The 15368-nt window shown below is 40.8% G+C and overlaps 1 protein-coding gene across 14 annotated transcripts in view; it reads right to left on the reverse strand.

The window, feature by feature from the left end:
- LOC127944770 (NACHT, LRR and PYD domains-containing protein 12) overlaps positions 1 to 15368 on the reverse strand; it is a 108871-nt gene that overhangs the window by 76843 nt on the left and 16660 nt on the right. For 6 of the 14 annotated variants that reach the window (XM_052541022.1, XM_052541013.1, XM_052541063.1 and 3 more), the window contains 3 exons: positions 12422 to 12553; positions 10308 to 10430; positions 8266 to 10152 (listed from right to left, as the gene is read on the reverse strand). In XM_052541022.1, coding sequence (XP_052396982.1) covers positions 8266 to 10152; positions 10308 to 10430; positions 12422 to 12553 — 2142 coding nt within the window. The remainder of the gene's footprint in view (positions 1 to 8265; positions 10153 to 10307; positions 10431 to 12421; positions 12554 to 15368) is intronic. The other 8 variants (XM_052541047.1, XM_052541098.1, XM_052541071.1 and 5 more) reach the window with 6 other exon arrangements.

Consider the following 15368-nt stretch of genomic DNA (forward strand, 5'->3'; position numbering starts at 1 on the left):
ATACACTTCCTTAGTATTTGGTAGAATTGCCCTGAAACTGTTTCACTTGGGGCAAACGTTTTGGGTATCCTTCTGCAATCTTTCTACAATAGTTTGCTGTAATTTTGGCCCACTCCTCTTGACAGAATGGGTGCAACTGGGTTAGGTTTGTAGGCCTTCTTGCTCGCGCTTGCCTCTTTCAGTGGCGCCCACAAATTTTCTATGGGATTGAGATCAGGGATTTGTGATGGCCACTTCAATACCTTGACTTTGTTGTCCTTAAGCCACTTTGTAACATATTTGGAGGTATGCTCGGGGTCATTGTCCATTTGGAAGACCCATTTGTGCCAAAGCTTTAACTTCCTGGCTGATGTCTTCAGATGTTGCTTCAATATATCCACAAAATTTTCTTTTCTCATGATGCCATTTATTTTGTGAAGTGCACCAGTCCCTTCTGCAGCAGAGCATCCCTGCAACATTATACTACCACCCCCATAATTCATGGTTGGGATGGTGTTCTGACGCTTTAAACTTCACCCTTTTTCCTCCAAATATACCGTTTATCATTATGGCCGAACAGTTAAATTTTTGTTTCGTCAGACCACAGGACATGTCTCCAGAAATTAAGATCTTTGTCCCCATGTGCAGTGGCAAACTGTAGTCTGGCTTTTTTATGGTTGTTTTGAAGTAATGGTTTTCTCCTCCCAGAGTAACCTTTCAACTCATGGTGGTACAGGACTCATTTTACTGTGGATAATGACACGGTCTTACCAGTTTCAGCAATTATCTTTACAAGGTCTTTTGCTGTTGTCCTGGGATTGATTCACACAGTTCGCACCAAAAAAGTTTCCGCTCTGGGACTCAGAATCCGTCTCCTTCCTGACTGGTATGATTGTTGTACATTCCCATGTTTTTTATATTTTTATTATTATTATTGTCTGAACAGATGAACGTGGGACCTTCAGGCATCTGGAAATTGCACCTAAGGATGAGCCACACTTGTGGAGATTTTCCCCTAAGGACGAGCCACACTTGTGGAGATTTTCCCATGATGTCAAAGACAGAGGCTCTGTGTTTAAGGTGTGCCTTTATACGCATCCACAGGTATGCCACCAATTAACTCAAATGGAATCAATTAACCTATCAGAAGGTTCTTAAGCTCAGAATGGTATCATCTGGAGTTTTCTTTTTGTTTAAAGACACATTAAACTTAGTGTTACACTACTTACATACATACTTCTGACTTTGATGAAAGTGATAAAAAAATACATAAAAGTTCTCCCTCTCTCAATTCTGACATTTAACAAATGCAAGAAATTATGTTAATATTTATTGATCTAAAGCAGAAAATGTTTACTCTGATTTAATGTATGACAGTAAAGAAATAATAGTTTTTGTGTTTTTTTCTTAAGTGTATGTAAATATCTGGTTTCAACTGTATATTATTAGACATGATCGCTGCCGAGGCAACGCGTGTATTACATAGTTTCAATTTTATGTGAGTTTTTTCTACACCAGACCGTGTTGACTAGTCTGGTTGCGGACTACATTTAATTCTAAATAAATAAAATTACATATTTATCTGACTATGTGAAGTTAGATGTACAGGGGCTCTAGGGATGTGATTTCTTGTGTGAGAACATGTGTGTACCGCTCTTCCTCTGAGGAGGTTGAGGCGGTCAGGAGCTGCTGAGCGGAGCAGTCCCAACCGTGTTCGAACCCCACGTGCCAGGGGTGTCATTTTTGTACTCCGCAGATGCTAGAGTCAAAGTGGCGCTCCCAGGCCGAAGGCTTCTAGTGGAAAGCAGTTCTACGGACCGTTGTTTTCGTTGGATAGCCTTCATCGTAACGTCCTGATGCCTAGGCCTAGGACTAGGACGTTTTGAGGGCCAGCTCCCTCTGGGGAAGAGTGGTGTACACCGCATTACACGGTGCCCGTCTCTCCTCAGTGCCCTCAGGAGATCGTTCTACCAACCCTGCCGGTGTTCCAGGGCGCAGCGATCTCCAGTGAGCGCTTCTCTCAGTTACCGCCCCGGAAACGTAGCGGTGCTGAGAGGCTCGTTACCTCTACGGAGGTCTCTAGAGCAGCTAGTACGGTCTTCCCCTGCTGGTCCACCGCTTCAGGACACCGAGCTAGTGGCCCTAAGCACACACAGAGGCCAGTCTCCCGAGACTGGTTCCCTTAGGATGTCACATGGTGGTGTTGGAGCCCCTGCCAAGTGTACTTCACTGGGTCCTGCCCTCAGCAGGCTCTGGTCTAGTCTTCCTAGCAGACGATGTGGGTCTGAGGACCATCGTTTTTAGGAGACTTCAGCTACAAGAGTCCTGATGCTGAAGCTCAGGACCTCGGAGGGCAGACCCCTCTGGGGAAGAGCGGTGTACACCGCATTACACGGTGCCCGTCTCTCCTCAGTGCCTTCAGGACATCGAGCTGCCAACCCTGCCAGTGTTCCAGGGCGCACCGGTCTCCAGCGAGCGCTTCTCTCAGTTACTGCCCGGAAACGTAGCGGTGCTAAGAGGCTCGCGACCTCCTGGGAGGTTTCCAGAGCAGCTAGTTTGGCCGTCTCCTGTCTGTGCGCCGCTTCAGGGCACCGAGCTATTTGCTCTGATGCCACCAGAGATCAGTCTTGAGAGGCTGATTCCCTTAGTAGACTATTTTGCAGCGTGAAAACTACTGTCAAATGTGTCTCAGTGGGTCCTGCACACTGTAGTGAGAGGCCACAGAATCCAGTTCTGGTGGGCCCCAAGCAGGCTCTGGTAATGGAACAGAAGTAGACTGAGGACGGAGACCATCAAGGTGGTCCCTCCTCGGGTTGCAGAGTCCGGGTCCTACAGCTGGTACTTCACTGTTCCAAGGAAGGATGAGGTGTTGTGTCCTTTTCTACATCTGTGCTTTTTCCAGTTCAGAGAACCACTTATCTGGGCATGGTGTGGGATTCGACCACAATGCAGACACGTATGTCACCTGCTCGGATCGAGTTGATCCTCACTGCATTTGCTAGAGTGAGAGAAGGCCGGTCACTCACTGTCAAGCAGTCATGGAGTTTGTAGGGTCTGATGGCAGCTGCGTCCAACGTGAATACTATTGGCCTGCTGTACATGAGACCCCTACAGTGGTGGCTCAAAATCAAGGGGTTCTCCCTGAGGGGAAACCCACTTCGCATGCTAAAGGTCACGCGGTGCTGCCTATGTGCCTTGGATATGTGGAGGAAGCCTTGGTTCTTGTCTCAGGGCCCGGTGCAGGGAGCTCCTTGTCGCTTTGGGATGCTAGCGATGGACACGTCCCTCACCAGCTGAGGTGTGGTCATGAGTGGTCACCCTGCCCGCGGTCTGTGGAGTGGTCACCATCTGACATGGCACATCAACTGCTTGGAGATGCTGACCGCACTTCGTGCACTTCGTTATTTTCTCCCACACCCAAGAGGTCACCATGTATTGGTGCGCACCGACAACACAATTCCTCTCGCTCAGAGCAGTTCACATTCCTGGGAATCTTAATATGGGAGCAGACATCCTGTTGAGGCAGGGGCCGAGGCCCGGGGAATGGCGGCTTCACAACGAGGTGATGAAGCACAGTTGGAGAGGTTGGCCAGACTCGGGTGGATCTGTTTGCGACTCCAGAGACATCGCACTGTCCCCTCTGGCTTCCTCTGACTCATCCAGCTCCACTGGGGCTGGACGCCATGGTACAGACGTGGCTGAGCCTTCATCTGTACATTTTTCCCCTGATTGTTCTGCTCTCAGGAGTTCTGGAGAGAGTGTGCCGGGACGGAGTCCGGCTGCTGTTAGTAGCCCTGTTCTGGCCGGGCCGGGAATGGTTCCTGGACCTGACTTCTCTTTTTGACAGCACTCCATTGGAGGTTCCCGTCAGGAGAGATCTCCTCTCGCAGGCAGAGGCCCCCCGCACGGAGCTTAGAGGCTGTAGGTGTGGTCTCTGAGGAGGCACAACTCTTAGCTTCCGGTCTCTCTGTGGCGGCCATGGTGGCCTACCGCGCCCCTCTCGGTGGCCAGTCAGTGAGCAGAAACTCTCTGGTTACGTTTCCTCCATGGTGCGCTGAGATTGAGGCCTCCGGCCAGAAGAAGCTTATGCTAAGCAGTGATCAGGATGCTATCCTAAGCCTCGAGTCGTCTGATCTCCCCTGTCCTGGGGGTCAAGACTCACTTCCTTATGAAGTTTGGCCATTGGACGGGTTGTCCCCGATTTCTGTCAGGCTCCTTCTCCTTCTCTTGCTTTAGCTGTGCTCTTCCACACTAGGCAGAGATTGGAAAGTCTGGTGGCGTGGGCATTCTCGTTTCCTAAACGTTCTCGAGGCAGCTCGAGTTCCTGAAGAGGAACGTCTAAGGTTACGTATGTAACCCTGGTTCCTCAAAGGAACAAGACGCTGCTTCGCAGTGCCACACTTCCGGCATCTCTGGCTGGTGCTTGCTTCATCCTTTTAGGCTGATTATTGGCTTTGCTGCTCATGCTTTTATGCTTCCTGGTCTCTGACGTCACCCGCCTATGACGTCTCGCCCCTTCCTTTGGACTGATTATACATGTTATTCAGAGACGTCACCCTTGACGCGTCCCCCAAACGTTCGCGACGCAGCATCTTGTTCCTTCAAGGATCCAGGGTTACATACGTATCCTTAGAATTTTCTTCTGACGAAGAAAAAAAAAAGTCAAACATTTTATCGAACACATTTTTATTGATATTGATTACATGTCAATCACGATACATATCGTTCTTGTTTTATCGCCTAGCCCTAGTTTACGTCTTTAGTTCTTTTATTTGTAATTATTTTGGCTCACATTTAACAAAAACTCACCAACTCTCAAAAAATAGAATATGGTGATGCCAATCAGCTAATCAACTCAAAACACCTGTTAAGCTTTCGTGAGCCTTCAAAATGGTCTCTCAGTTTGGTTCCCTAGGCTACACAATCATGGGGAAGACTGCTGATCTCACAGTTGGCCAGAAGACAATCATTGACACCTTTCACAAGGAGGATAAGCCACAAACATTTATTGCCAAATAAGCTGGCTGTTCACAGAATGCTGTATCCAAGCATGTTAACAGAAAGTTGAATGGAAGGAAAAGGTGTGAAAGAAAATGATGCACAACCAACTGAGATAACTGCAGCCTTATAAGGATTGTCAAGCAAAATTGATTCAAGAATTTGAGTAAACTTCACAAAGAATAGACTGAGGCTGAGGTCAAGGCATCAAGAGCCACCACACACAGACGTGTCAATGAATTTGTCTACAGTTATCGTATTCCTCTCGTTAAGCCACTCTTGAGGCGTCCAACCTGGGCTAAGGAGAAGAACTGGACTCTTGCCCAGTGGTCTAAAGCCCTCTTTTCAGATGAGAGCAAGTTTTGTATTTCATTTGGAAAACAAGGTCCTAGTGTCTGGAGGAAGGGTGGAGAAGCTTATAGCCCAAATTGCTTGAAGTTTTCACTGTATATGATGATTTGGGGTGCAATGTCATCTGCTAGTGTTGGGCCATTGAATCTTTTAGGGGGAAAAAAAGTCACTGAACCTGTTTACCAATAAATTTTGGAGCACTTCGTGTTTCCTTCTGCTGACCAGCTTTTTGAAGATTCTGATTTCATTTTCCAGGAGGATTTGGCACCACAGTGCCAAAAGCACCAAAAGTTGGTTAAATGACTATGGTCTTGGTGTGCTTGACTGGCCAGCAAACTCACCAAACCTGAACCCCATAGAGAATCTATGGGCTATTGTCAAGAGGAAAATAAGAACAAGAGACCAAACAATGCAGATGAGCTGAAGACCACTGTCAAAGAAAACTGGGCTTCCATACCACTTCAGCTGTGCCACAAACTGATCACCTCCATGCCACACTGAATTGAGGCAGCAAAAGGAGCCCCTACCAAGTATTGAGTACAAACTCCATTCCAAAAAAGGTGGGACACTGTACAAATTGTGAGTAAAAAAAGGAATGGAATAATTATGAATCTCATAAACTTATATTTTATTCACAATAGAATATAGATAACATATCAAATGTTGAAAGTGAGATATTTTGAAATGTCATTCCAAATACTTGCTCATTTTGGATTTCATGAAAGCTATACATTCCAAAAAAGTTGGGACAGGTAGCAATAAGAGGCCGGAAAAGCTAAATGTACATATAAGGAACAGCTAGGGGACCAGTTTTCAACTTATTCAATCAATTGCCAACATTGGGTATAAATGGCAGTGTCTTTTAGAAGTCAAGATGGGCAGAGGATCACCAACTCCCCAAATTCTGTGGCGAAAAATAGTGGAGCAATATCAGAAAGGAGCTTCTCAGAGAAAAAACTGCAAAGAGTCCGAAGTTATCTTTATCTACAGTGCATAATATCATCCAAAGATTTAGAGAATCTGGAAAAATCTCTGTGCGTAAGGGTCAAGGCCGGAAAAACCTTACTGGATGCCCGTGATCTTCGGGCCCTTAGACAGCACTGCATCACATACAGGAATGCTACTCTAATGGAAATCACAACATAGGCTCAAGAATACTTCCAGAAAACATTGTCGGTGAACACAATCCACCATACAATTTGCAGTCACCGGCTAAAGCTTTATAGGTCAAAAAAGAAGCCATATCTAAACATGATCCTGCGTTTTCTCTGGGCCAAGGTTAATTTAAAATGGACTTTGGCAATGTGGAAAACTGTTCTGTGGTTAGACGAATCGAAATTTAAAGTTCTTTTTGAAAAACTGGGACGCCATGTCATCAGGACTAAAGAGAACAAGGACAACCCAAGTTGTTATCAGCGCTCAGTTCAGAAGCCTGCTTCTCTGATGGTATGGGGTTGCATGAGTGCATGTGGCATGGGCAGCTTACACATCTGGAAAGGCACCATCATTTCTGAAAGGTATATCCAAGTTCTAGAACAACATTTGCTCCCATCCAGACATTGTCTCTTTCAGGGAAGACCACATACAGCATCAATTACAACATTATGGCTGTGTAGAAGGAGGATCCAGGTACTGAAATGGCCAGCCTGCAGTCCAGATATTTCACCCATAGAAAACATTTGGTGCATCATAAAGAGAAAGATGTGACAAAGACCAACTATAAGCCTGTATTAGACAATAAAGGGACAACATTCGTATTCCTAAACTTGAGCAACTTGTCTCCTCAGTGGTTTGCAGACTGTTAAAAACAGAAGAGGGGAAGCAACAGAGTGGTAAACAAACTTTATATTAGATGTGTGGATGCCATTACATTTAAAAACAACTTATTTTTCCCTTAAAATTATACATTTTCTCAGTTTAAGCATATGATGTAATCTATGTTTTATTCTGAATAAAATATTGAAATTTGAAACTTCCACATCATTGCATTGTTTTTATTCACAATTTGTACAGTGTCCCAACTTTTTTTGGAATCAGGTTTGTTTCCTTTGGTCTTAAGTTTTCCAATTTGTTGAGGTTTAAAGACTTAAACTGTGTGCATTGAATTTATTTAATACATGAGTTTCACAATTTTAGTTGAATTACTGAAATAAATGAAAATATTTTTGTCGACATTCTAATCTATTGAGAAGAACATGTACTGCATTACATGAAACTTAGTATGTCTGTTTGTTCTGTATCATCTTAGTGAGCTTTTAGGAGTATTTACACATGCACAGTAAGGCAAATAAAAAAATTTCAGAAGTTTCAGTGTGGATGAGAAACTTTTTTTTTGAATTGAAAAATCAGTTTTTGAATATATCAGGTTAATGTAGATGAAGCCTGAATCGATACAAACTGATGCAAATGTTTCATGAGTGACAAGTTGCTGAAGGGGAAGGACTGAAACTGGCTACTGGACAATTTTATTGTCCAATTAAAAAAAATGAACTAAATTGATTCCAAAACAAGACCATACTGTGTATACTTTAAACTATGAAATTGAAAACAATATGCATTGTTAAAATTGATAATAATATAGTCCTTATAAAGCAGGTAGGTAACAAAAATAAGCATAACTGCATTTTTGTCAGCAAACTGGCTCCTTGTTTCATCTTACTGACAAAGCATATCAGCAAAACATTTATATTGGGCCTTTATCTGGAAAAAATAATATTGTGCCACAAAATGTTGTTTATCCCTAATTTGTAATGAAATGTTTTCTTAAAAGCATTCTTTAATTTATTAAATACAACCTTTTAATAAAATTAATTGTATATAGAGAATAACTCTTAACTAAAGTAATTTATATTTTATTACTTAAATACAAACCCATTTGACTATTCACCATTATCAATGTCAAATATACCTACTGCATTTTCATATTATTACGCTTACAGAGCTTTTCTGCAGTTCCTCACAGCAGGTAACAGTCTCCATCTCCCATCTTTTGATTTGGTTGTGTATTTTGTAAGATCAAACTCATCCAGCACCTCCTCTGACATCAGGATGATGTTTGCCAAAGTTGAGCATTGTGCAAGAGAAAGATATTTTATTTTTGTTTTAGAGTTTAAAAACGCCTGCATTTCTTTAACAACAGAATTATCCTTCATCTCAATCAAGCAGTGTGTCAGATTTATCCATCTGTCAGGACTAACATCATGTTTTTGACCTCGTTTGAGGTTTTGGATTATTTTCTTGATGCTCTTTGGGTTCCTCCTTGTGTGTATCAGCACATCCTGTAAGAGTCTCTGATTGGACTCCAGTGAGAAGCCATGAAGAAACCGAAGGAAAAGATCCAGGTGTCCAGTTTTACTCTCCAAGGCTTTATTCATTGCTCCCTTCAGAAACACATCCAGAGAAACATTCTTACTCTGAGTTCTGGACTTTTCTGTCAGGAACATTTTCAGAACCTCACTGTTCTTGTGTAAATAACAGTAAAACACATACAGTGCTGCAAAAAACTCCTGAAAGCTCAGATGTACAAAGCTGTAAACCTTCCTCTGATAAATCACAGATTCCTCCCTAAAGATCTGAGTGCAAATCCCAGAATACACTGAGGCATCAGTGACGTCTATGCCGCTCTCTCTCAGGTCCTCCTCATAAAACATCACATTGCCCTTCATCAGCTGATTGAAAGCCAGTTCAGCCAGTTTCACAATCACTTCTCTGTTGGACTGCAGGGGTTTCCCTGAACCTCTCTCTTCATATTTCTGGTTCCTCATATTTGTTTGAATAAGCAGGAAGTAGATGTACATTTCAGTCAGAGTTTGAGGGATTTCTGCACTGAGATCTTGTTTCAGGATGTTTTGAAGCACAGTGGCTGAGATCCAGCAGAAGACGGGTATGTGGCACATGATGTGGAGGCTTCTTGCTCTTCTGATGTGTGAGATGATTCTGCTGGCTTGATGCTCATCACTGATTCTCTTCCTGAAATATTCCTCCTTCTGAGGGTCATTGAATCCTTGAATCTCTGTCACACGGCTGATGTAGTTGGAGGGGATCTGATTGGCTGCTGCTGGTCTGGTGGTGATCCAGATGAGAGCAGAGGGAAGCAGATCTCCTTTCATGAGGTTCGACATTAACAGACTCACTGAAGAAACCTCAGTCACATCAGAAACTTTCTGACAGTCTGTAAACATCAGTGAAATTCTGCTTTCATCCAGACCATCAAAGATGAACACAACTTTACATTCATCATAAATCTTTGAATCCAGACCATGAAGTTCAGAATGAAGGTCAAGCAGAAGTCTGTGAAGACTGTACTGATGATCTTTAATCAAGTTCAGCTCTCGAAATGGAAGCACAAACATGAAATCTACATCCTGATTGGCTCTTTCCTCGGCCCAGTCCAGAATGAACTTCTGCACAGAGACGGTTTTTCCGATTCCAGCGATGCCTTTAGTAAGAACAGTCTTTATTTTGTCATTCTTCTCTCTTCTCTTCTCCTCATATCCTGGTTCAGGTGAAGGATTAAAGATGTCATTGCAGTTGATTGGAGTGTCTTGGATTGACCTGTAACTTTTCTCAATCTGTAGCACCTCATGTTCTTCATTCACTCCTTCACTCTCTCCCTCTATGATGTACAGCTGTGTGTAAATCCTGTTCAGGAGGGTTTGATTCTCTTGTAGTTTGATTCCCTCAAATAAGCTCTCATACCTGTTCTTCATACTGGTTTTGTGCTGGTCTTTGACTCTCTGAAGATCATCATGCACTGTTTGGTGAGAATCGAGCTGCAGATCTGCTTGTGTGTCATGATGACTGATCTGGTCAGCTCTCCAACCACTGAAAAGATATTAAGCAGAACAGAAAAAAACAAAGAGAAAATACCTTTATCAAAATAGAGAAACAAAACGTAAATTCATATAATATTAAATTATTTCATTTCAAAATATATACTACAGTTTGGGGACAAAAAAAAAGTTACACATGATACTCACACAGGGTCAGAGGTCACAGCAGGTCCATCACTGAGATCAGGGGGCAGGCCAACGGAGTTGTTACTCTTCACAGATGCACAGCTAGATATTAGAGATGCTGCTCTCTTTCTAGTCCTCTTTCTGCTGCAAAAAGGTTTAATCTGTAAAATGTTGTTGTCAAAACAGTAAAATAAACAAATAAACAAAGGGATTGCAATTGTCAACAGGGAAAACCTATAAACAACTCTAAAACAGAAAGTGCACTTAGAAATAGGGGTGCCCTGATAAGGGTTTTCCGGTTATCACAGTGTCTTAGACCTGCCTAAATGTTAACATGTCTCTTCTTTAAATCACGATATTGTTGCCATGATACCAGGAATTATACACATGTAGCAATTCCCTGATCTTAAATCTCCTGAGCTTCCTCGGGTGTATTGAAAAGTAAAGTGTCATCCTTAGGACAAGCTCATAACTGGGCAGGATAAAGCAACTGGAATTACAAATCCTTCTGATACAGCAGCTGTTTGACGTTGATAACATTAAGATTCTAATCTGATCTTCTAAACTGACTAAACAAGAGAACTGTGCACATTCTAGATGGACTGTCAGTCAGTGAAGTTAGAATGTTGTGCCACAAGGTGGTGGAAAGGGACTGTCATTCAATTACATGTTAAAGGTCCTATGACATGAAAATTTCACTTTCTGAGGTTTTTTTAAGATTAATATGAGTTCCCCTAGCCTGTATATGGTCCCCAAGTTTATAGAAATTTGAATCGGTGTAAATCGAGATTTTTCTATCTTTCTCTGCCTTTGAGAAAATGGAAGCTCAATCAGGCTGATCTTGAATCTCCTCGTTGTGACATTGCAACGAGAATTGTTACCTCCCCTTTCTCTGCTTTGCCCGCCCAAATATTTATATATAATTCAGCACAGGCGTTACAAACAGATTCGACAGCACCGGCACAAACAGTGAGTAACAGTGTTCATTAATGCCTGATCTGCGATCGGTGATTTCTGATGGGTAGCTAATTATTCACGTTCACTCAGACTTTCTTTCTAAATCGTTTAATACTGTTTATGCATCAGTGAATCAAGCTAGTGACTAAACGATCAACTTCGCGTTGTTTCTCTTAGTAGAATGAAACAAATCTGTTATTTAAATTGTGATTTAACTACATAGAGCAATCAAAGAACGCTCCCTTTTTTTCCGGAGCTGTTACACATCGCGAGTATATCTGCACACTTGCCCAAACTGCCGTTACAATGAATGGCGCTGTTATGCTGCACAACGGAGCTCTTACTGTATTCATGTGTTTGCTGTTATTTGTGGTGAAAGCATTTTGTGAGATAACGTGTTGCAATAATGACGAGATCACTGCATCCATGCGATAAACAGACTCTGTTTACTAAGTGCTCATCACTGCAGCCTTTCATGTGATGGGGAAAGATCGAACATTTTTTAATATAATCCACACTTCCACGATTCGTTAATCTTGACAGCTGTAATAGTAAAAAAAAAAAAAAAAAAAAAATATATATATATATATATATATATATATATATATATATATATATATAAAAAACGTTATATTTGAGTGGGGTTCCACGTAAAATGCATTTCGAATGCAACGATGTCAGCCAATCACAACAGTTGTGGTTTACTCGGAGTCTCACAACAGACACGCCCCTTCAAACAGAGCATTCAAGCCAGAGGGCTAATATCAGGATCTAAAAATGCTTTTTATTTCTACATTTTAAATGTAAAATCATACTAACAATATAAGTACACCTAAGAGAACATTAAAAAGCATTTAAAGATAAGGAAATGATCCATGTCATGGGACCTTTAAGAAAATCAGATTCATGACAACCTAGCCATACTTTTTACATGATTTTATATTCCTCTGGTGTGCTGATTTTTAATATTTGTTGCTGATTATTTCTAACTAAAAAAAATAAAAACTTTAAATGCACGAATTAATATTAAATTAAATTAAATTAAATTAAATTAAATTAAATTATATTATTTTTATTTATTTGTTGTACCACCCTACAGTGTTATACTTAGACAGGATCAAAGGGCACTGTGTCATTACTAAAGTTTGGGGACAAAAAAAGTTACACATGATACTCACACAGGGTCAGAGGTCACAGCAGGTCCATCACTGAGATCAGGGGGCAGACCAACGGAGTTGTTACTCTTTACAGATGCACAGCTAGATATTAGAGATGCTGCTCTCTTTCTAGTCCTCTTTCTGCTGCTGATACTGAGAAAAAGGTTTAATCTGTAAAATGTTGTTGTCAAAACTATATTGTGGATAACATATGATAACATACAGATGTTTTATTCATAATATTACAGGAGTTACATTTTTGGGTGAACTGCTTGGGTTTCTTTTTTTTTTTCTCTCTCTCTCTTTCTCTTTTGGAGAATTCTATGTATTCAACACGGAACACAAAAAAATATTTTGAATGTTTTCAGTTGCTCAAAGCACATACCTTACCTGAAAAGTACAAAAATATGGGTTAGATCTGCCTTAAATACATTGCAACAATCACATGTTTCATCTTTATTTGGGAACAGTTTAGCCAGTTTTGTTTTTCTATGGTGAATATGGTAGAGAACTTTCATCTGAATCAGATTGAGTCATGCACAAGATGCAGTCCTATTTATTCTGTTAACAGCTTTGTCCCAAGTGTCTTTGTATATGTCAATTCCTACGCTCTTATCCATTATGTTTTGATCTATTTGATCTAGTGATCTATTTTGGAATGTCATAATTAAGTTCTACATTTTGGAAATGAGGCCCTTGAGGTTTGTAGGGGTCTAAAGAAACAAGTCCAACCCTGATTCAGAGGGCATTTGAGGAAACACAGATCAATGGGCCTGAATTAAGTGTTGAACCTGGAGATAATGAAAAAAAAGATTACATTTTTGAATTAGATCATTGTAATTGGCAAATATATTGTGAATGAAAAAGTCACTGCATTTAACTATGACCAAGTCCTGTCATGGCTTGAAAAGTAGCATTATTACATATCTGGGTTTCCATTGAAAGGTCTCTGAGTTGAAATGCTTGTCTAAACTGATTATATATTTTGAGTCAAAATTACAACCGGACTTGAGGGAAAACTGCGAGACTTCATTGTAATCAGCACCAACAGTGATGTAGACTTGCAAGATTTAGTCTCCGCTTCACAGCATTCTATATGTGGGGTCTGAAAACAATAAATAACTTTTTGTAAATTTGCTATCCAATAAAAATTTAGCCAATTTTGGAGAGCCAAATTCCTGCAAATTCTTTGCTTTTTGACCCCCAATCCCCCCACCTATAAAAACAGAGACAGCAACCTATTGGTTGACTGAAAAAAGTCATTTGGCGAGAAAATTGGAAGACTCTAAAACAAATACAATAATCTGGGTAACACATCAATTTTAACACAATTGATTTTACCAGTTACGACAAATATTTAACACCCCACTGTTGGAAATCTGATTCAAGTTTCTAAGAAAGTGCACTTAGAAATAGGGGTGCCCTGAAAAGGGTTTTCCGGTTATCACAGTTTCTTAGACCTGCCTAAATGTTAACATGTCTCTTCTTTAAATCACAATATTGTTGGCATGATACCAGGAATTATACAAATGTAGCAATTCCCTGATCTTAAATCTCCTGAGCTTCCTCGGGTGTATTGAAAAGGAAAGTGTCATCCTTAGGACAAGCTCATAACTGGGCAGGATAAAGCAACTGGAATTACAAATCCTTCTGATACAGCAGCTGTTTGACGTTGATAACATTAAAGGGGGGGGGGGGATGCTGTGAAATGCTATTTCATGCATACTGAGTTTTTTACACTGTTAAAGAGTTGGATTCCCATGCTAAACATGGACAAAGTTTCAAAAGTTAAGTTCTACGTTTGAAGGAGTATACTCCTTCCGGTTTGTCACAAGTTTTTCGAGTATGGCTCTGTGTGACGTTAGATGGAGCGGAATTTCCTTATATGGGTCCTGAGGGCACTTCTGCCGGAAGAGCGCGCGCTCCCGTACAGCGAGGCTGAGCACAGACATTCACTGATCAGAGCAAGAGACCGAATTGCAGTGGTGGACAGTAACGGAGTATCTTTACTTCGTTACTGTACTTAAGTACATTTTTCAAGTATCTGTACATTACTGGAGTAGTTTTATTTTGAGCAACTTTTACTTTTACTTCACTACATTCCAAAGCATAAAATCGTACTTTTTACTTCACTACATTTCATAAAACATATCGTTACTCCCTAAAATATATCACGTGCTCCGACACGAAGAAGCGGTGTCTGAATCATCATGAACGAACTGAATCTTTTCAAAATAAACTTTTAAATCGGATCGCGAATCACACCAAACAATTCGTTTACGAATTAGAATGATCCGATTGCAGCTGTTCTAGAGTCGACCACTCACTGATCCAAATGAACCGTTTAGTGCGAGTCAGTAAGAACCGGGAGATCTTGTGAGCGCGCGTGCGTCTGATGTTGCTAAAAGTAAGTTATTAATGTCGAAATTTTGGATTAATTATTGTAACTGAAAATCATATTTAGGTCAAAACTGTCAGTTGTTTGGGAACTAAATCCGTTGTAAAGAGTGATCTATTTAAGCCCACTCAAATGCTCGAGTGCAGACGATGCAGCAACATCAATTCTAGGTAAAAAAAAAACAACAACAACAACAAAAAAAACCATAAAATAACACCGATTAAATACAATAACTCGTGCACGTTCAAATTCACCGCTGCCGTAATGTTAACAGTTTAATTAAAATGTCCTATGTGACGTTTGTTTTTATATTGTTTATCGACAGTAACGTTATACATATGTATATTGTTTGGATTAACTAGACGAGTAGACAGACATGAATGTTCATCGTACTGAAAATAAGTAAATATTGTTAGCTGACGCTGTCTAGCTAACAAGCTTGTTGGTGCTAAATTGATGTAATTTTTATAAATAATGGTCAAATATTTTTATTCAGCCATCTATATATATATATATATATATATATATATATATATATATATATATATATATATATATATATATATATAT

Source organism: Carassius gibelio, chromosome A3 (genome assembly GCF_023724105.1).
Source record: "Carassius gibelio isolate Cgi1373 ecotype wild population from Czech Republic chromosome A3, carGib1.2-hapl.c, whole genome shotgun sequence".
Classification (NCBI taxonomy): Eukaryota; Metazoa; Chordata; class Actinopteri; order Cypriniformes; family Cyprinidae; genus Carassius; species Carassius gibelio.